At 52.6% G+C, this 22,467-nt stretch overlaps 1 protein-coding gene across 1 annotated transcript in view; it reads right to left on the reverse strand.

The window, feature by feature from the left end:
* The window catches only part of Itpr3 (inositol 1,4,5-trisphosphate receptor type 3), a 65,582-nt gene extending 43,320 nt beyond the window's left edge, over positions 1 to 22,262 (reverse strand). Inside the window, exons 1-2 of the mRNA XM_028777060.1 lie at positions 22,141 to 22,262; positions 7,046 to 7,116 (exon numbers count right to left, since the gene is read on the reverse strand). Coding sequence (XP_028632893.1) covers positions 7,046 to 7,116; positions 22,141 to 22,229 — 160 coding nt within the window. The 5' untranslated portion in view covers positions 22,230 to 22,262. The remainder of the gene's footprint in view (positions 1 to 7,045; positions 7,117 to 22,140) is intronic.
* Between the last annotated feature and the right edge of the window lie 205 nt (positions 22,263 to 22,467).

Genomic DNA, 22,467 nt, shown 5'->3' on the forward strand with positions numbered 1-22,467 from the left:
GGAGGGAGGGAGGGAGGGAGGGAGGGAGGGAGGGAGGAGAAGGGGGAGAGGAGGAGGGAGGGAGGGAGGGAGGGAGGGAGGGAGGGAGGAGGGAAAAGGAGAGGGGGAGGGGAGGAGAGACAGGCTGAAGCTGTGCACAGTGCAACATGGCCCTGATACCAGCAGTTGGTAGGCTGAGGCAGGATGATTACTGCCAAGCTGGAAGTCAGCCTGGGCTGCACAGTGAGTTCAAGACCAGCTAGGGATACAGAATTAGGCCCTGTCTGGAAATAGAGAAAACCTGAATGAGGCAGAGAGAGAGACACACACAGAGACAAAGACACAGAGAGACACAGAGACAGAGACACAGAGATTGCTTTCCTGACTCTCACCCTACACACAACATGGGTGTACCTGGAGGACATTATGCCAATTGACACAGAGCAGCTGCGAAAGACACATTGTTTCCGCTGACAGGAAGTTCCTAAAAGGCCCTAGAGTCACAGACACTAAAAGCAGGAGGAGGAGGTAGGTAACAGTAGCCTGCAGAGCAATGGCCACACAAAGACCATTGAACCCACAGAACGGAATGCTTGTACTGCTTAAGACAGAGTGGGAAGAAAGATCAGGAGTTCAAAGCCACCCTGACCCTCGTGTGTGTGTGTGTGTGTGTGTGTGTGTGTTCTACATAGTAGATCTTTCTTTTTTCTTTAAGAGATTTTTTTTTAAACTTTTTTTTTCCAATTTGTTTTTTTTTTTTAAACTTTATTTATTTATTTATTATAAGTACACTGTAGCTGTCTTCAGACACCCCACAAGAGGGCATCAGATCTCATTGCAGATGGTTGTGAGCCACCATGTGGTTGCTGGGATTTGAACTCATGACCTCTGGAAGAGCAGTCAGTGCTCTTAACCACTGAGCCATCTCACCAGCCCTTTTTTAAACTTTTAATCAGGGTATGGACCTGCGCACAAGACTGTGGGTGCCCACAGAGGCTAGGAGAACCTTCAGGTTCCTGGAGCTGAAATCACACCCATGCAAGCTCCCCAGTGTGCGTGCTGGAGAGCGAAATTTAGTCCTTGTAGATGAGCAGCCAGTGCTCTTAACTTCGGAGCCATCTTTCCAACCCCAGGGAGGGAGATTGTTTTTGTTAAGTATATTTCACCATAATTAAAAATAAGTAGCCGGGCGGTGGTGGCGCACGCCTTTAATCCCAGCACTCGGGAGGCAGAGGCAGGCGGATTTCTGAGTTCGAGGCCAGCCTGGTCTACAGAGTGAGTTCCAGGACAGCCCGGGCTATACAGAGAAACCCTGTCTCGAAAAACCAAAAAAAAAAAAAAGTAATTTTTTTCTAAATAATTAAAACCATTGAATTGTAAATAACACTAATATTCACATCATTTTCCCACGAAATGGGACGCACACACACACAAAGAATTTTTAAATGAAAAAGAGAAAATGGGGCCTGGAGAGATGGCTCAGCAGTTAAGAGCTCTGGCTGCTCTTGCGGAGAATCTAGGACTGAGTCTCAGCACCCACAGGGCACTCACGCTGTCTGTAACTCCAGTTCCAGATGCTCCTGCGCCCTCTTCTGGCCGCCATGGGGACTGTACACACATAGTGCCCAGACACGCATGGAGTTTTTGCCTCACAGACAAAAACAAATCCATCAGAAGCACACTCCTTAAATCCCAGCACTTGGCAGGCAGAGGTCCGTGGATCTCTTGTGAGTTAAAGCCAGCCTGGTTTCCGTAGAAAGTTCCGGGCCAGCCAAGACTTCATAATGAGACTCTGTCTCATAAAAATTAAACAAATAAGCCAATAACAGTAATAATAAAATATTTAAGAGGAGAGGCTGAACTTTTAGGAATTGAACCCAGGGCCTCACAAATGCCAGGCAAGCAGCTATGCAGCTGTGGGATTCTGGGAGCTGGCTCGGTGCATCTGGGCTTCGACACAATTGTGGGGATGTGGGTTCAATCCTCAGCACTCAGAGTCAGGCGCAGCAACAGGCGCTTACAACCCCAGCCGTGAGGAGAAGGAGACAGCATGAGCCCTGAGATGTGCTGGCCAGCTGGACTTAGCCGAACTGATTACCTCTAGACTCAGTGAGACCCTGCCTCAAAGCCCAAGGTGGGCAGTAATTAAGGATAATACCTCAGTATCGACCTGTGGGCTCCCCAAGTGCATGCACATACAGACGTTTTAAAATGCTCAGCCTCACTAGGGATCCAGAAAACCAAATCAAAGCCCATAAGGATTACACTTACAGCCACAGCCACTGCACAAATACCAATAGCCTCCTAGCACAGAGTAACACGGAGTAACAGACAGGGAGTATGCACCAGGGGGTATGTGAGGGTTGGGGGGTTCGGGGCTCCATGGCCAATGGAAAGCCAAACTGCTGTAGTGGACAGAAATACAATATCACACTCTGGAAGACTGTGCCCTCTACTGGTGGGGTGAAGAAACTACACTGGTATTGAGACACCCCAGGCAACCAGATCTGTTGGGAACACGCCTGTGACCTCAGCACGAGGAAGGAAGAGGCTGAAAGCCTGCAAGGTCCGGGTCAATGTGAGAGATCTTGTCTCAAAACAAGAGTCCACTGATTTAAAACTGCTCATCCATGAATGAGTCAGTGGGGTACGAAGGTGGTCACGCCGACATTTCCCAGGATAGAGGAGTGTCCTTCCCACTGAGAAAATCTCCTGTGGGAACTTAGCAGTGAAACGCTGCACAGAGCCAAGCAGACATGAATGGACACTGAGCTCAGCACCCATCAGCAGGTGAGCCAGTAACAGATGCTATACAGTAATTAGGGTCCAGCCACAGGCAGCAGGAATAATTCTCATGGGACAGCAGGACAGGACAATGAATCTACATAGAGGTATCTCTGAAATACAGGTCAAAACCGCCCTCTGTCCCTAGGTCAGAATGGCAAGCATCTTAAACCAGGGCCCTGAATGACAGAACCAACTTCTCCTCTGTGTGTGTGTGTGTGTGTGTGTGTGTGTGTGTACATGCATGCGCATGTGAGTCTGTATATGTCTATGTTTGTGTCTCTGTGTTGTGTTTGTCTGCATGTGTGCGTGTGTGATATGTGTGTCTGCATGTATGTCTGTGTGTCTGTCTATGTCTGCATGTGTGTATGTGTCTCTCTCTGTGTGTGTCTATGTATCTGTGTGCATTTCTGCATGTCTATCTGTGCATGTGTATCTGGGTCTCTGTGTCTGCATGTGTGTCTGTATGTATGTCTGTATATATGTGTGTGTATCTGTGTATGTCCGTGTGTGTATGTCTCTGTGTCTGCATCTGTATCCGTATGCCTGTGTGTGTGTCTGTATCTGTATGTCTGTGTATGTTTCTGTGTGTCTGTGTGTGTCTTTGTGTGTATCTGTGTGTGTCTTTGTATATTTATCTGTGTCTGTGTGTTTGGGTGTGTGTCTGAATACCTGTGTATGTGTCTGTGTGTCTTGTGTTTGTCTCTGTGTGTGTGTGTGCACGTATCTGTTTGTCTATCTGTGTGTCTATCTGTGTGTGTGTATATCTGTGTCTATATGTGTTATCTATCTGTGTGTCTGTGTGTCAGTGTGTCTGTCTGTCTGTGTTTTCACCTGCATGTGTGGCAATCTCAGAAGCTAATTTCCGGTGTCTTCCTTGATCTCTCTCCTTTCTGGTTTTTGGTTTGGTTTGGTTTTTAAGACAGGGTCTCACTGTGCAGCTCTGGCTGGTCTGGAACTTGCTATGTAGACCAGGAAATCGGAGACCCACCTACCTCTGCCTTCAGTGCTGGGATGAAAGGCGTGTGGAGTCCATGGTCCACTGGTCTTAACCTCCTGACCACTGGGAATGATAGACACTAGTCACCTCACCTGGCTTTGAAGTATGTTTTTGTTTGTTTTGTGACATTGAGAATTGAATCATGGCTTCTTGCATTCTAGGCAAGAGCTCTACCACCAAGAACCTCCACAAGGGCTTGGGGAATACTCTGGAAGTGCAGACGTAAACGCTCAGAGGAAGCAGAGGAAGCAACCTCATGTTCCTCCTCCCACTGGTCTGAGAGATGACCTCAGCCCACTAGGTCCAGGTGTCTGTGCCTGAAGCTGTGGGCTCTGTGCTTCCTGATAATCCCCCCAAGCAAGGCTACCAAGCCCCCACCACCACAGACACACACTGGTGCCCCCTCCCTCACAGGGGGAAGGGGAAAGGGCTAAAGAAAGGGAGGTACCACATGGATCAATACCCACAGCCAAGAGCGGCCATCAGGGGGCTGGGCTGGTGGGTGGGCACCTCTAGCACCAGCTGGGTGAGCACCCCCTGCCAAGGGTGGAAAGAATTCTCCCCCCACCCCAACAGGCTGAGGCTTGGGGTGATGCAAGCAACGGCTGGAGCAGAAAGAACACACAAGGAGCCGAAGCAGACGGGGCTTTACCAGCCCAGCCTGAAGAACCTAGCAGTCAGCGGGTACCTGGGGTATGGACTGAAAGGGCAGTGAGGACAATGAGCTGTGGACAACGAGAGTCCTCAGGAGTGGCCGGGCAGTGGCACACGCCTTTAATCCCAGCACTTGGGAGGCAGAGGCAGGCGGATTTCTGAGTTCCAGGCCAGCCTGGTCTACAGAGTGAGTTCCAGGACAGCCAGGGCTACACAGAGAAACCCTGTCTCGAAAAACCAGAGTCCTGAGTCCTCAGGAGTGATTGGTCTCACCCCAAGATGAGATAGCAGAACACCTGGGGTTCCCAGAACAGTCTGATAACCACCTAACAACTTCCAAATGTCTGCTACAACCCCACCACCACCATACACACACACACACACACACACACACACACACACACACACACACACAGTGATGCTATAGGAAAACCACAAATGGCAGGCCTCAGGCAGGAGCTTCAGTCTGGTTCCAAGTTCTAAGGCTCCAACTTGCACCTGCCAGCTGGGAGCTACAGGGAACAGATCCCGTCCAAGACCAGCATCCTTTGGGCCTCAGCAGGACCAAGCAGAGCCTGGATTCCTGTCACACTTCACTACAGAGGCCGAGCCAGTGAGACCAAGGGGATCTCCAGAGGTCCCTGTATCCAAGCCTTGAGATGGAAGTGTGGGAAGAGCACCAGGCAAAAGGGTATTTGTTCTTCTGAGTGGCCTTTTTGTTGTCAAAAACTGGCCCCAGACTGTCCAGTGGAAGCCAAGGGCGTACCTTCCCCTACTGTGTTCATTTCTCTGTCACGCCATAGGCTGATGGTACACACCTCTGTGCACACAGTCCCTCCCTGTGCTGGCAGCAGCCAGGGGCCCCAGGGGACCTCTGCTTTTCTCTTGTCCCCCTCCCACCCTCCTCTCTTTCTTCTCTTCTTCCTCCTTCCCTTCTTCCCTTCCCACTTACCCAAAGAGCTAGGAGGCAGAAATTGTCAATAAAACCAGAAACACAAAAGCCAGACTATAATCCTGCCCCTGCAGAGCCAATATTCAAATGACAAACCAGAATGCCAGGGGCTGGGTAGCTCACCGGGCGACGGAGCTTAACTTACAAGCCTGACTGGAGTTCAATCCCCAGACCAGGAACGAAAGATGCCCTAGAAGTCACCCTCCCCGGCCTCCACACGTGCACCGTGACCTGTAGACACCCACGCACGCGGTGGTAAAAAAAAAAAATGCCAGCACTGGCAAGCATCAGAAGTCCAGAACCATCCTGGCTACTCAGTAAATCTGAACTCACCCAGCTAAAACCCAGAGGGAGACAAAGCTTTGAGAGAGAACGAGAAGTTACACAGAACCCAGAGCATGCTGGGCTCAAGTGATGCAGAAAACTAAACAGAGTAGGAACAGAGAGAAAGCTCTTTTCCACAGAGAAGAACCCTGAACCTCTCCGGAACCAGGATCCCTAAACCAGATGGGAGCAGAGCATAGTGAGAGGTGCATGCAAGCAAGGCAGAGGGGAGAGCGAGTGAGGAGGTGAAGGCTGGCTAACCACTATGCAGAGCAGGAGGCTGACGTAGCCAGAGGGAAGAGGGAGAGTGGACCAATGTAGAAACGGGGTGAGACAATAGTGCGGGCAGAGGAAGGCTGGTGGTGACGGGGAGGGTTCCAGGCTCACTCCCACACAGCTGCTGAGGTACACCTCAACCTATGTCATCGACTTAGACAAAGCCCTGACACAGCAGTCCAGTGATAGAAGCATGCGTGAGGAAGAGGGCCTCTGCAGGCCAGGGCCCCCAGCGGCAAGCAGCCAAAAGATGCAGTCCACCCCTGCCCAGCATTTCGGTTGATGATGTCTTTCACTAGCCTGTCCCAGAAGAGCAACCGCTCTGGAGACCCGGTGGCGTCACACTGGCGTGTTCCTGCCTGCTCGCACCACGCCCAGGCACCAGCTGTCTGGCGTATGTCAGCCTCAGCTCTTGTAGGTAATCCCCTGCTTGGCCCAAGAACAACCAGGCTATCCCTGCATCCAACCCTGTCACTGGCAGGGCTATGGAGCCCTCTACCATGGAGGACAGGAGGCCCCTTGAGGGACAACACTTAACCAGGTCACAGGACACAGCCACACCTGTGCTCTGGGGTTTTTTATTCAGGAGGAGACACACACACATACACACACACACACACACAGCCAGAGGCAGGTGGATATTAAAAGGTCCACTCCCTTCACCTCACATATGGAGAAACTGAGGCACGGGGAAGAGTTCTCCTTTGGGCCTCCTGAGGCCGGAGCAATTGTGTTTCCCAGCTTTATTCCCTTTGAGAGAGAGAGAGAGAGAGAGAGAGAGAGAGAGAGAGAGAGAGAGAGAGAGAGAGAGAGAGAGAAACACACTCATACAAACAAAGAAAGCCCTGTGAGTGTGAGAGGCAGGGAATTCGGGAAAGATCGGCCCCTGGCCAGAAGTGGGTGTGCCAGGGAAGGGGGTGTGGTCTTGCAAGGAAAAGCAGAAACATACCACGCCAAGACAATGCAATGTAGACACAGGCCACAGAGGGTGGTCTCAGGCATATGGGGTCAACAGACTTAGGGTCCAGGACCCTTTGGCCCGGGAGGGATGCTCAGAGCTGGAATGGAGGTCTTACCTCGGAACTTCTTGGGGGGGTTGTCCAGGTCCCCGGCTGCAGGCTCCACCACACAGCGGTCATCCACCAGCCTAGGGGACAGAGCAGCCGGGTTAGAGGGGGGGAAGAGACTCATGTCCCTTGGAGCAGGGAACAGCAAGTGGGATGAGAGACAGACAGACAGACAGACAGACAGACAGACAGACAGACAAGGATAATAAACTTCATACTTCTCAGACTCAGCCAAAACCCAAACCAGAGTCTAAAATTCCTTCCTCTAGCCATGGCTGAGGACTGAATCCTACATCCCTGGAGGTGTCCACCCATGTCCTATCCCCACCTTCCCCGCCCATCCAAGTACCCATCAGCCCATACATCCACCCAGGCATTGATCAATCAGTCACCTATAAATGCACCTACCCATCCATGCATCCGTTCCTGCATCCACGCATCCATTCACCCGTGCTCCCACCCACCCACACGCCTCAGTCCCTCTACCCATCCATCATCCCTCCATAGTGTTTTAAGCCCTCCATCCCCAGTCTCCAGGATAGATGATCGGGAACTACTGTCAAGACCAGCCCTAAGCTTAGCCCCGCGTAGCAACTGTTCCTGAATTCCCGCCAACTTCCCAGCAAAGAACTGGCCATTGGCAGCATTTTACCAAGGAGAAGACGGCACATAAACCTTATATGACTTGCCTGAAGTCACAAGGCAAGTATCAAATCCATACCACTTCTACACTCCTTCTGTTGGCTAACAAGGCCTTGAGGTGTGACCTCCACGAATTCTCTCGGTGACCTCAGGAGCCTTGCAAAGCCTCCAGTTGATCCCAGCATCCCTAGGCACTCTTGTCTCTCGAGATGTGGTCACTGTTCTGCCACAAGCCACAACCTGTGTGCATGTGTGTGTGTGTGTGTGTGTGTGTGTATCAAACTTGGATCACCAACCTGCCAGACAAGCACCTTTATCAGCTAAGCCTTCTCACTGGCCACAGTAATCAGCCCTGTTGAGTTATATGAGACATTGTAGCAGGTCTCCGACACGAATCATGTTACAGGGTCCCTGAATTCACAGCTGTCAATCAGAAAAGCCAGAGAGAGGCTAGTGACTGGCACCAATAGGGCCCTCAGCCTGTGTCATTGAACCTGGCACTAACTCCATGCAGATGGTACTGGAGTTGGGTTGGAATGGAGGCAGCCCCGGTGGTGGTCAGAGGAGCTGGAAGGCTGCCTGATGTTTGCATACACTATTTAATTTTCTAAACCCACTTTGCTACTGTTTTCATTTTGCGAGCAGGGAGCCAGAGACCGGAAAGGTTAACATCACAGGGCTGGATTTCCAAGGCAGGCTGCCCAGTGCTAGCAGGTGCTTCAAAGACCTCAACAGTCACAGACGGAAAAGGGCCCACAGCCCCCTTGACCTCCCAGCCTCCCATACTCTCTCCCTCCCCATCTGTACACCTGTCACAAGTCATCCTGGCCACACGAACAGCCCCAGAGGGCTACTAATGGTCCCTGGTAACTTCTACACTCCTGTACCAGGGATGCTCTTTTCAGAAGTCCAAAGCGTTGGAAGGAACATCAGCACAGCTGGACTCTCATTCTTCCGTAAGTGGTCCCCATACGGTCCCCAGCCCAGCCCATGACAACCCCACTATTACAAACACTTTGGCTAAAACTTCAGATTAACCCTCAGCCCCTCTCTTCCACCAGCTTCAGCTTTACGGCAGAGTGAAGGCTAGCCCATGTTATAGGAAGAGTCCCTGTCTAGGTGGGCGGATAGCACTGGGAGTGTAGCTCTCAGTTGGCAGAGAATCAAACTGAATCAAACTGGGCACACTCATGTATGTCTGCGATCCTGGCATGCAGGTGGATATAGGAAGATCCGAGTCGGGTCATCCCCTGCGACGCAGTAAATTTTGGGTCAGCCTGGGCTATGTGAGACCCTGCCTAAGACAACAATGAAAGCAGCATCTAGCCTTCTCCACCATGCCAGACCAGGCCCTTCCACTCTCAACCGAACGCCAGTAACTGCCTCCCCTGCCTCCTACGCAGCTAGCCTGTCCCCTGCAGAAACCAAGGGAAATCAAGGTTTGGGGTGCACCTGCTAAGCATATGGAGGTCCCAGGACCCATTGTCAGCATCATAAAATGGTCAAAAAACAAGTAAAGCATAAGTTTAAATGTGGTGACTCATGCTTTGAATCCCAGCTCTCAGGAGGAAGAAGCAAGAAGACCTCTGAGTTAAAGACCAGCCTGGTCTACAGCGTGAGTTCCAAGATAGCCAGGGCTACACAGAAAGACCCTGTCTGTTCAGAATCCCCCAGAACCATCAAGGAAACAGGAAGTGACAAGATGGCTCAGTGGACAAAGGTGACTGTGGCCATGCCTGACCTTCTGACGAGCATGGTAGGAGAATCAGCTTGCTCAAGTTGTGCCCACTTCCAAAGGAACACTCTGGTCCAGCCCCGTGGGCTCCTCGAAGCTCCTAGGGACCGTCACCCTGCCTCTTCTTCTCCTGGGACCCTCTGCTTCCAGGCACCCTCACTTCCTGCAAATCTCAGCTCAAAGGACCCACGCACACGGAAGACCAATTCCTTTTAAAACTGTCGCCGGGTTTGGTGGCACGCACCTCTGATTCCACTTCTTGGGAAGTAGAGGTGGGAGGATCAGGAGTTTGAGGTTATCCCTCGATACATACTAAGTTGAAGGCCAGCCTGGGCTACATGATACAGGGCTACCCCATAAACAAACAATATAATCTGTGCACTGCTTTGAGGCAGGCTGCCCCTCCCCCTTTGTTCTGGTTCCGACCTGAATCGTTTCATAAGGATGGGGGGGGGGGAGGGGTACCCTGCTGTCTGCATCCCCTGTGCCCAGACCTGCAGAGCAGGGCCGCACAGAATGCATACTGAGTAGGTGAAATAATCCGTTCTACCAGCTGTGGAGAAGGAGAACATGACACAGAGAGACAGGGTCCCTGACTCAGGGAGTTGAATTCTCATTGAGAAGACAAGTCACACACTGAGAAGAATAACAACAGAAAGATATACGTTGGTCTCGCCGGTGGTACCCGGTGGCGGTGGGTTTTGTCTGGGTCTGGGATGGGAAAGGTCGGAGCATAGCCTATCAGACCAGGTGTGCAACAGCTCAGGAGCCACTGAGGTCTTGAATAATGCATAGAATTTCCTGTAAGACATCCATGAATCAGAGCAGCTGGCAGGCTCTCAGCAAAGCCAGAAAAGAGGGGATACAGACGCTGTGCCGGAGGAGGGAAGAGACACTGACCGGGGCCTACAAAAGCCCCTGCCAAGGGTGCCAAAGCCTTCAGGAAACATGGAAGTCACAGACCAAGGAAGGATATAGAGGCACTCCCCACTGCCTACTCTTGGCTCGTATACAAGGCTTTGTGGGAAGGGAGGGAAGGAGAAGTTGAAGTTCCCTTCCCTCAGTAAAACCCAGGATCCTGTCCAGCATCTGAAGACCCTTTCCAGGTCACTCCTACAGCCCATGCAAAGAAGCATACGCATGTGTTTGTCTGGCCTGCATGGGTCAGCCTGGTCTATTCAGGGATATCTCTCTGTTTCTGAACTCACTGGCTCAGCTTCTGACAACCACGCCCACAGAGAGCCAAGGGTCTTCAAAGCAGGGAGACCCCGTGAAGCCTCTCAGAGAGGAACCACAGTCGCTTACATGTAAAGGGAAACAGCTCAGAACTGCAGCCTAGTACTACAGGGCACAGGGCCAAAGGCAGCCATTGGAGGGGCTGCCCCCACAAGCGTGGAGGCAGAAAAGGGGGCAGGGGACCTTCCTTTCGGGGCTGCTCCTGGGCAGGAAGCCCAGCACACCATTGGGTTCCATCCAATAACCCCCTAGAGGCTGTCTCAGGGATGAGACCCTGCTGCATTTTTTTTTTTTTAAAGATTTATTTGCTGTATTTGATGACTCAGTGGCTGTTCCTCCAGAGGACCCAGGTTTGATTCCCAGCTCCCACGTGGTGGCTCACGACCCTCTGTACCTCCGTTCCCAAAGTACTCAATGCCCTCTTCTGGTCTCCACGGGCACCAGGCATGCAAGTGCTACATAGACATACATGGGCAAAACATCCATATACGTGAAAGTAAGTATTAAAAAAATTAATAAAAATGCCGGAGAGTGGTGGTGCATGTCTTTTAATCCCAGCACTCGGGAGGCAGAGGCAGGTGGATCTCTTGTGAGTTCGAGGCCAGCCTGGTCTACAGAGTGAGTTCCAGGACAGCCAGGGCTACACAGAGAAACCCTGTCTCGAAAAACCGAAAGGAAGGAAGGAAGGAAGGAAGGAAGGAAGGAAGGAAGGAAGGAAGGAAGGAAGGAAATAAACTCATGTGTATTTGTAAGTGGTTGTCACGGATGTCACATATGCAGGTGCCCAAGGGACCCATGGGGGCATTAAGCCCTGGAGGGCGTTGTGAGCCTCCCTGTACTCACACTGAAAGCTAAGTTCCAATCCTCCGTTGTTGGGAGCCGACTCTTAGCCGAAAGTGGCTATCATCTTTACAGCCATCTTGAGCCATATACCCTGACAAGAGACTTGTTTCAACAGCCTGCAATAGCTGAGCGCACTCTGATAAACATCTTGTTACACTGTTTAGTGCCCCCAGCTGCAAGGTGCTCCTGGTATCCATGGCTACAAGGCACGTGACGTAGTGGCTTCAGTTGAGCTTGTCCACGAGGGCAAGTCACGTGGTAAAGGGTATAAATACCCTGGATTTCCCTTCTATAGAAGTAGTAGGAAGTAGGAAGAAAAGGAGGTAAAAAGTAGGAGGTAGTAGGAAGTAGGAGGTAGAGGTAGAGGTAGAAGGTAGGAGGTAGAAAGTAGGAGGTAGTAGGAAGTAGGAAGTAGAGGAAGGAGTGAGAAAGTGAGAGGTGTCAGGAGACTGAAGGAGCGAGAATATAGTAGGAAGAGAGGAGAATAAAGAAGAGACTTGAAGAGACGCCACCGGACTCTGTCTTGTATCTATCTTTTGCGTCTCTCGCCCCTTTTTTCCCCTTCCTCCGTCCCCACTCTCTCTCTTGCTAGACCCTGACCTGCCGACCGGAGCAGCAGAACCGGCCGGCCTTTACAAAGTAGCAGAACCCGACGGCCGTTACAAAAGAAACGGCAGTTACACTCCGTCCTCTGCAAATGGAATAACACCCTCTTAACCACTGCTGAACCCTCTCTCCACTCTAGCCCCGCCCCTTTTACTTAAATAATGTCTAAAGGATCCAGGGTACCCCAGCACGTCTCTCAAGCCTCGCTTCCACCGTTCCTGAGCATTGCGACTGAAGTAGCCCAGGCCATGCTTCGTGACCTGATGAGGTGAGGGGGAGGGGAAGGATGCCATTAACTGATAATGGGAAAGCCTTTATCAGATGGGCTGCTGGGAACCTGGGGACCAGAGACAGGCCTGAAGACACCAGACAGGTAAGTTATGGTGACAGCCTAGAAAAGTGTCCCCAGATTGCCAGCTGGGCCTTGGTCCCACAGACCCCACCCAGCTGCAAAGTGAAACTCCTCACGTCCAACCACCCACTATCACCGGAGGAGGCGAGCACAGCCTCGCCTCAGCCTGCCTCAGCTGCTACGGCTAGAACGCTGGGCCTGTGCCAGATACCCAGGGTGGGTGGAAACCCACAGAGGCACCCCTACTCCTCCCCACCCAGTGGTACTGCATCTCTAGGTGTAGCATCCCCTATCCTCTCCCAGGTCGACAGCCACGGGCGCACATCTGGCGTCAGAACCCGATTCAACTAACTCCACAGCTCTCCTCCTTTCTAAGACCCTTTGGCTCGGCTCCCTCTGTCTGAGGTCCCACCCTGCACCCTGATATTGTCAATTCCCCTCATCTGTTCTGAAGAGCCTCACCCAAAGGTGTGGAGAGACATATGATGCCCCCTACAGTCAGGCTCAACAAAGCTTCTGTGAGATCCATAATACTCTAGGTGTGAGCTACCCTCAGGGAGCTCATGCCCGCCCTGCTAAATGCCCAGGGTACAGGATCATCCTGTCCACACCTGCCCACCAGGCCCGGGCCACACAAAAGCCCTAAAGACAGGCCCTGTGGCTAGCCTGCACTACACAGCACAGGATGGAGGGATGGATATCCTAGCAGGAGGACCCCAAGGGAAGAACCAGCTTGCTCTAGAAAGCCATGAAGTCTCCACCAGAAATGCTCAAGGAGTCTACATCCCAAGAACTCCGGTTTAAGAGAGGAAAGCTGCATTCCAGGACCTGCCTGGCCCGTTTGGCGCATGGTGGACTTTGAGACCCAGGTAGAGCCTGGGAAAGGCAGTGGGGTAGGTTGGAGCTGGCTGTAGATTAGATAAGGAGAAGGAAAGGCTCTAGATAAAAGCGGGGCAGTGACTTCTGGGGAACCTGACTCAAAGCCTGTGCCAACCAGCTCAGCCACCAATAGCATGGGACAGAGGGAAATCCCCAAGAGCCCCTTCCTTCCATCCACAGCGGACCTGGGAGAACTGTAACCAGTCCTGCACACGAGAATATGCACAGTGGCGGTTCCCAGCCCAGATCTCCTGACCTCAGCCTGGGGCACAGGCTAGCCCTCCACAGCCAGTGACCCTGGGAAAGTCCACTGCCAACAGTAGGCACTTTAAGACCAGAGGGAGGAGTTAGAGGGTCCAGGGAGGTCAGGGTTGCACCTGCTGATAGGATCTGGATGTTGGTAAAGAAACCCAGGCTCATTGGCTAGGGTCTCAGACTGTCACGTCCTGCCCCCTTCCCCTGCCCCTTTACCAAAAAAGCATACCTTTCTTCACCTATGCCTGTCTGCACCAAGAAGCCGCCCTGTGGCATCCGACGGGCCAGGCAGCCTATGGGACGGACAGAATTCAATAGCAGCATAACTCATGGCTTCTGGGAGCGCAAGGACAAGAGGGAACAGTAAGACCTTGGCCTCAGTGAGGGAAGCAAAGATGAGTGAACTTGGCCCAGCAGCCTGGGTTCCAGTTCCGAGAGCTCTACCCGAAGGCCTGGGTTCTGGCTCAGGATCAGGTGGGCAGCTGTGTGCACAGAAAGACACATCTATAAGGGCTAAGGAGAAGAGAGACAAAGGGCAGGCGGTAGAAGAAGAAAGAAGGGACCACGGGGCAGGAGAAGTCCTGGGATGCAGCCTTCCTCTCTTAGAAAGAGGTCTTGGGGTGTAGACTCTGAGCATTTCAGGGGAGGCTTCATGGCTTTCTAGTGCAAGCTGGTTCTTCCCTTGGGGTCCTCCTACTAGGGTACCCATCCCTCCATCCTGTGTAGTGCAGGCTAGCCACAGGGCCTGTCTTTAGGGCTTCTGTGTGGGCTGCCCACACCTCAGGCCCTAGCCTTCCAGGCCTTCCATCCATCACTCAGACACAATGCTCCGAGTGACCCATTTGTACAATAACAGAGGCTGAGGAACCTCAGCAGGGCAGAACCCAGCGCCCCACCTCCAGACTACCTCAGAATTCTCAAGGAAACTGAGTGAGTAGCATGGAGCCCCCAAAACAGAAGCTGGGGCCTGGACATCAAGTGGGGAAGCAGAAGCAGGAAACAGGCCCTGGGTTTGGATACAAAGCTTCAGAAGCCAAACACTGGCCATGTTGGGCCATGAAGTCCAAGGCATAGTGAGGCCACTGGACTACAGACTGAGAATATAGGATCTGTTAGGGCCCAGCCCTGTGCGAGCATGTATGCTTGTTTCTTTAAAAAATGATCATACCATATAGGCCCAGAACTCACAGAAATCCACCTGTGTCTGCTTCCTGAGAGCTAGGGTTAAATGCATACACAGATGGATTCGGGTGCTTGTTTTTGTCTGTTTGTTTGGGACAGGGTCTCTTGTAACACAGACTCTAGCCAAAAGCAACCTACGCGGCTGAGGCTGACCTAGAACTCACAACCTTCCTGCTTCTGTCTCACAAGTGCTGGGTCTGCAGTTGTGGGCCACTGCACCCTGCTTTATAGGATGCACGCAGGGCTTCATGCATGCCTGCTAAGCACTCCCCCAATGGAGCCCCAGTCCCACCTACAGGTATCTTTCCCTAAAATAATATAGGTGATTCAAGGGACAGCAGAGGCTGCAGCGACTGACAGGCCTGTGACCACAGCTGTCCCCATCCCTGTCATCACCCCGAGACGTATTTGATTCTCCTCTTCCTGACCCATGTCACCAGTCTCCTATTGGTCACCTGGAGACCGGTTGCCGCAAAGGCCGGAGGAGGGACCGATGGCCAGCTGGGAGATGAAGGACGAGATTTGGTAATCAAATAAACACCTGCTGCAGCTGGGCTGAGATTTGTGTTTGCTGCCCCTCGGCTCTGCCCACCTGCCAGCTGAAAGCCGCTGGACAGACGGGAACAGGCAGCAAGTCCCTCCTGTCGCCCCAAGGACAAGCCTCAGTAACGAGAGAGTGCCACTCAGCCAATACCCTCCACCACTCAGGGGGTCAACAGCTGATCTCACTTCTGTGCCCACCAACTCCCCTCCTGCACGCCCTGCAGCCTCTTCTGGTTCGTATCTGGTTCATATTCCAGGTTCCTGAGTGTTGGAAAACTCGGGTGCCAACCCTGAGCAGCCTGGCCCCAGGACTAGTCAGCCTGCCTGCTCCGGGTGGGGGGGTGCCTCCGAGCTCACACACCCTCCCAGAGATGAAGCAGAAGAAATTCTTCTCCCTCCCTCAGGCCTCCTCCCCTCCCTGCCCTCACCCCAGCCCCTGCTCCCAGGGAGGGGCCCCAGCTGTACATTTGATGTCGTCTAGAGGGCAGGGCTGTAAGTGGACGTCCACACAGAGATCCCAGCTGTGTGTACAAGATTATCGAAACCCAGAAACCTGCCCCCAAGCTGAGAGCAGAGAGCTGGTGTGTCCCCACCCTGCAACCCAGGTCCTCTCCCCACCCCCAACCCAGCCACCACCCATCGGGACAAGCTAGGGAGGGGACTCAGGGTCAAGAATGTAGGGCAAGGCGGTGTGGGCAGCTGACTAAAGCAGGATTCTTCCAGGCCAAATTGCTGGATTCAGCCCAAGACCCTAGAGTCTTGAGGCAGAAGCCGAGACCTGGTTCTGTCCTCTGCAGACCCCTATGCAACACCTCTCTACGTCTGCGTCACTCCATGGGGACATCACGTCCATGTGCCCGCTGCATGGGACCTGTATCACGCCCAACTAAGAGGGTGGAGGCTCTCACTCCCGGACAGCCATGCGACACTCAAAAACATGTGACATGAACTGGGTCAGACCCTCACAGACTGGCACAGTCCTGCCTCCACCAGCAGACTGACATGGTCCTGCCTCCACCAGCAGTCACAGCACAGCGTGAACCTAGGAGCCAGCTGACAGGCAAAAAAGTAGGCCTTCCCTTTGATCTCCACCCGGACAACTAAACAGGTGTCTGGACATGTGAGCTTCAGGATGCTCAGGGCAAAATTTGAAGTTTGCCAGGCAGCCCGCATAACGGGTAGGTACCAGGAGCGCTTTCATGAGTCACAGAGCCCTTTACCATGTGATTCTGTGCCACCACAACAGGGTGTCAGCTTGGGAGAGGGCAGACACGTCCAGGAGACAGGATACAAAGAGGGGCTCAGCTTGGTTTGTTTGTAACGGCTTCTGTGCGTGCTCACAAGGATGGTGGCCCAGAAGGGACACTCGTTAGCCACAGCAGCACAGCCACAGACACTATTTGAGCTGTTTCGAATTTCTTCCAGGAAATATGCTTAAAAAAAAAAAAAATCAGGAAAAAAAATACAAGTTTTCAAAACCTGAGTCTGCAAGCTGAGGCTAGCCCACTGCCTAAGGCTAAAGAAAGAACACAAGTGTGGTACCTCCTTCCAATGAAGTCACAATTCAGCCAAGGCAGATCTCAAATATACCTGGGAAATGCAGGCAGCTGGGGAGGGACCATCCCTCCTCCAGGAATTACAAGGTCTCACTTAAGGCTCAAAGGGACCCAGTGAGTTACCAAACTGTACAGATGCCACACACTAGAACTCAGTCCAGAAACAATACCTGGCACCTAGTAGGTACTTCATGGAAATTTGCTGAATGACTCAGGCAGATCACACAGCCTGCTTAGGAACCCGAGCCCTGGGTACACGTTAAGGAAACTGAGCAGAACGGCGAATACTTGTGATCCCAACCGGTAGGTCCCCAAGGCAAAAAGAGCCACCGTTTTGAAGTCAGCCAGAGTTACAAAGCAAGGCTGTCTCAAAAGACCAGAAAGCTTACTCTAGGAAGCGCCTCACGTGTGCTACGCTTTTTAGTGATACGACCCAGAAAAGGCTTCCAAAATAATAATAATAATAATAATAATACATACGTAAAAACATAAAGTAACTTCAGGAGTCTTAAGAAAATAGTCAGTGCTATCTACAGCTGAGTATCTGAAACTGGGAGACACACAGTGTAGTGCTGGAAGCTGGACCCAGGGCTCTGCAAGCGTTCACCAAGCACACAAGTGCTTGGCCCCCAAGCTACGTCCCCAGCCCTCTCTTCACTTTTGGGTATCACCGAGTCGTCTTGGTTGCCCTTGAACTCACTCTGTAACCCAGACAGATCTTGACCTTGCAAGCTTCCTGTCTCAGTCTCCTGGGTAGCTGGGACGGCAGACCTGGGCCACACACCCAGCTGGGAACTATATTTTGTTTTGTTTTTTGTTTTAGCAAATCTTTAATAAAAAATTTTTAGGATACCCTATATCCAAGACATTCTCAGGTATAGCTTGAGCACCTCAGAGAAGGATGGGGCTGAAGAAAGAAAGGGCTCAGCAGTTAAAACTATGTATGGGGTCTTTACAAAGGACCCCAGTTCAGTTCATAGCACTCGTGTAAGAATGCTCAGTCACCTCTAACTTCAGCGCCCCCTTCTGGACTCCATGAGTACCCGCACTTACATGCACACATGCACACACAGAGACACTAATAATTTTTTTTCCCCTAGACAGGGTCTCACTATGTAGCCCTGGGCTATCCTGGACCTTGCTCTGTAGACCAGGCTGGCCTTGAATTCAGAGATCCGCCTGCCTCTGCCTCCTGAGTGCTGGGATTAAAGACGTGCGCCACTACACCGAGAATTAAATCATTCTTTAAAAGAGAGAGTGTGTATAAAACACAGGATGGACTAGAGATACGATTCTTCTGGCAGAGCCCTGGGTTTGATCCCAGCATGGAGGGTGGGGGTGGGGAGCAGTTACTCTGAGAAGGCAGAGTTGTGGAAATATTCTGTTAGTGATGGAGTGGGAGCCAGAGAGCATGTCCCTGAGGGTCCTGACCCAGGCATCCCTCATCTGGTAACCCATAGCTTCCCATACTTTACCCCATACTTAGGGCCTTCCTCTCCAGTGCCCACCCTCCCAAGATATGTTAAGGTAAGGACAGAAGGACAGAGGTTGCTACAGGAGGAGGCTGGAGCCCTCTTGACCCTGCGTGCTGACTACCCCATGACAGGGTGACCCAGGTCCAGGGGTACACATTCCTCTCAAAAGTGACCCCGGGCCTATTAATGGCAACAAAGTGTCCCTCACAGATGCCTCTTCAAAATCTAGTTCACCTGCACCCCCAACTCAATCCCTGGGGGCCTGCAGCCACTCCAGGGACACTAAAAGGTCTCCAGGGGACCAGATGGGACCTAACAGGTCCTCCCTTCGTTCCTGTAAGGGAGAGCTGGCTGTGAGCCCCAGCAACCCTCCCCCCTCTTCCTCCCCAATCCCCAGCGCCAGCTCTGGCCTCTAAAGCCTCCACCTGGGTGAGGGGCGAGGCCAGCCGTGGCCAAGCTTCCCTGCCAAGAACAGGTGTGGGCCTGCTGGATCCACTCCCCAGACCCCTCCCAGCCTCCCAACCCAGTTAATATACAATCTTCCCGGGACCTCTAATTACCCGGGAGGCTCTGACTGGCTGTCTCCTTAAGTGCTCTGGCCCCAAACCCCAAGCTACTGCACCTCCCAACTCAACCAGAGCCTCCTCCCACCTCCCCAGCTGGGGCAGCCTTCCACCCACTAAGGCTGTCTGTCTTCAACAAATCCTCTAATTGAATGCCAGCCAGAGACTGGGCAGAGAGATGAGTTCACGACTCTGGGCACCAACAGCCCCAGGAAAGGCTGCGGGAGCAGAGTTAAGGGTGGAAGCAGACGGACTTGAGTAAGAGGGGAAGAGAAATTCACAGAGCTATGCTCCTGGTCCTGGGGATTAAATGTATAACGCAGCATCGGAGACTGGGGGTATAGCTCAGAGGCAGTGCACAGGAACCATACCTACATGTACGGTTTGCATACCTCAAACCAAGGTCCCACTCCCAGCTCTGCAGAAAAGGAAACAGAAGCAAGGAGAGCCTGCAGTCTCTTAGAGTCTGTGTCTACCAAGCTTCACTTTTTTGTTTGTTTGTTTGTCTGTCTGCCTTGGGTTTTTTTTTCTTGTTTTTGTTTTTGACAAGACTTTTGTAGCCCAGGCTAGCCTTCAGCTTCTTTTTTTTTTTTTTTTTTGGTTTTTCGAGACAGGGTTTCTCTGTGTAGTCCTGTGTAGTCCTGGCTGTCCTGGAACTCACTCTGTAGACCAGGCTAGCCTTCAACTTCTTATATAGCAGAGGCTGTCCTTCATTCGTGGTCTACCGGCCACTGCCTCCCGCGTGCTGGGATTACAGACCCTACTCCACAGGATCTACAGAGTTCCTAAAGGACATGGTAAAAGTACCGTCAACCCCTCTTCATCTCTAAGCTCCCAGAAAGCAGGAAGCCCACAAGTCCCCACCGCAGCGCAGCCTCCATGCTCATGAATATAGGATGGCACAGGTAGCTCACCAACTCTGCAAGAGCCCCCGGTTTGCACCAGAGAGCAGTTTGAAAATGTCACAGAAAACAAAAAACAAAGTAGGATTAATTCTGCCCTGGAAGGTGGGTTCTCAGCTCTTTCAAAAGAGGCCACTTGGGGCCAGGTCTCAGGGGGGTGGGGCAGATTTACTCAGGGAGTCACAGGGGAACAAAGGTAAAGAGACCAGGGGGAGGTTCCAGGAAACACACCTGAACTTCTGGTGTATGAGAAAATGAGGTGAAGGGAGATGAGGGTCAAGGCCTGCACCTGCCAATTTTCTGGTGAGGTGGGGGAAGGGAGTACCTAGGAAGGGGTACCCTGGGGTCAAGGGCTCTCAGATGTCGCCTGAGATCTGCCCTGAGGTCCAGGTGGACTAAAAGTAGCAGCTCCTGGGGCAGGAAGGACCAAGAAGAAGAAAGTGTCCTGAGAAGAGGAGAGCAGAAGCCGGAGACACGGCTCAGTGATTTAGAGCACTGGCCTCTCTTGCAGAGGACCTGGGTTCATCCCCAACACCCACAAGGCTGGCTCATACCCTTCTGTAACTGCGGTCTCAGGAGATCCAACGCGGTCTTCTGGCCTCTCTAGCCATGGAGCACCCACATGGTACACAGACATACATGCCAGCAAAACACTCGTACACATAAAATAATGTTGAGAGAGAGAGAGAGAGAGAGCGCGCCAGCAGAAGGACTTCCAGACAAGGGAGGCTGCCTGAGGACAGGGAAATGGACCTCAGATGCTCTCCTTGGCTTTGTTAATCCTCAAGGTGCTTAAACAACATCTACCCTGTGCGCAGCCCTGAGCCAGACACATCAACAAAATGTGACTATTTTTTTTTCCAAGAATCTGCAGAGTTGGGGGAAGAGGAGGATTGGGACTCCCATCTTTGGCTTTGCCCCTCCCCACAACACACACCCCGTTCCACAGCAGCATGTGAAGTGCTGACTGCACAGCTCCCCTGTAGCTCCACAGTTATGGCCCTGGCAGGGCTCCCAGCCTACAAAGATGCTGGGCCAGATGTGGCCCCACCCCTCTTCTCTGGGCAACTTGGGAAGAGAAATCTGATGGGAAGAGGTGTGTGTGTGTGTGTGTGTGTGTGTGTGTGTGTGTGTATGTGTGTGAGAATCTCCATCTGACCCAGGAGGTGTGTGGGAGAACCTGGAGGATGCTGGAAGGAGAGAGGAAGGCTGGAACTCCCATTTTCTGCCTCCTCTGGCAGAGAGAGGGCCTCGAGGCTTCTCCTCCCTACAGCACTGAATTCCAACCACTAAGAGGAGAGTGCAAGTGAGCCAGGAGTCTCCTACCTGCAGGGCTAACTTTGAAAAGAGAATTCCTGATACACTTCCAAAGCCCCCAGAGAGGGGTCACCCTCTGGGCAGCTGGATGGTACTGAAAAGATGAGACCACAGAACATTACCCACTACTCCCCATCCCCCACCATCACCCCACCCCGAAAATGGGAAAAAAAAAAAAAAAAACCAGATCCTGGCCTTTGCACTCCCTCCATGCCTCCAGCAGCAAGGTGCCCAGGGGTTCTCCAAAAAGATTCAGGGATTCTAACCTCTTCCAGCTACAGGCCTGACACCAGCATGGGATGAAATCAATCCCCGGCTTAACCAGCCCGGACCCCGGGGGGTGACAGCCAGAATTAATTAATGTTTGTAAAGTACTCTAGAGAACCTGGGACCAGGGACCCAGGGGCGCCAGAGTAGCTACACAGGAAATTGACAGAGAGGAGGGGTGGTGAGAGGGGGGCCAGCTGGCCAAGACCTGGGCGGCCTGGACAGGGAGGGTAAAGAAAACACTCTGAAGAAGGGATGGGAGACAAGGAGAGTGAAAAGATGCTACCCCTCCAAATAAATAAATAAATAAATAAATAAATAAATAAATAAACCGATTCGAGATGGGGCTATAGAGGTGTGTGCCAGGCTCCAGGCTGAGCCAACCCTAGCACCCCACCCCCAATCCCAGACAAGCACACCCAGGCCTTCTCCAACTCTGGCCCCAGCCACCTGCACCAGCCGAGGACCACTTGCAGAGAGGAAGTCCAAACCCCTCAGCCGTGAGTTTAAAAAAGGAGTGTGCCAGAAGTGGCGGGCTTCGTGGGCTCTGACGCCTCCTGGAACTCCCCAGGGCACCCAACTACTACCTGAGCAAACAGCGCACTTCCTTTCTCTAAGAGAGCAGGGGCTAGCGTCCCCTCGCTTCTGAAGACTGGGTTGTCCAAGCAAGCCTCTATCAAGGGAGCAGGGGACAGACAAGCAGCTGGTACGGTAGCTCCGATGCCCCCCTCTTTGCCCTAGGCTCACTCACCCCAAAGTGCTGATGAAGCCATTGACGGAGCCCTCAGCGTACAGGGACACAATGTCCCCAATGTGAAGAAAGCTGGACATTTCATTCATGGCTTCGGCCCTCCGGGGCTCGAGGCGGCAAGGTCGCCCAGGAGCGAGCTGCCAGGCTCTGTGCAGCGGACTAAGGCGCGCAGGGCGGAGAGGGGTGCAGTGCCACCTCGCAGCCCGGCGACAGGGACGATCGGGACGGCCAGGGTGGGCTGATGGCCACCGGAGAGCGAGGAGGCGCGGCGCGGCCGGGGTCCGGGTGAAGAGGTGCCCGCGTCTCTGCGCGCCCGCAGCCCTCCAG

This window comes from Grammomys surdaster, unplaced genomic scaffold (genome assembly GCF_004785775.1).
Source record: "Grammomys surdaster isolate TR1022 unplaced genomic scaffold, NIH_TR_1.0 277, whole genome shotgun sequence".
NCBI lineage: Eukaryota > Metazoa > Chordata > Mammalia > Rodentia > Muridae > Grammomys > Grammomys surdaster.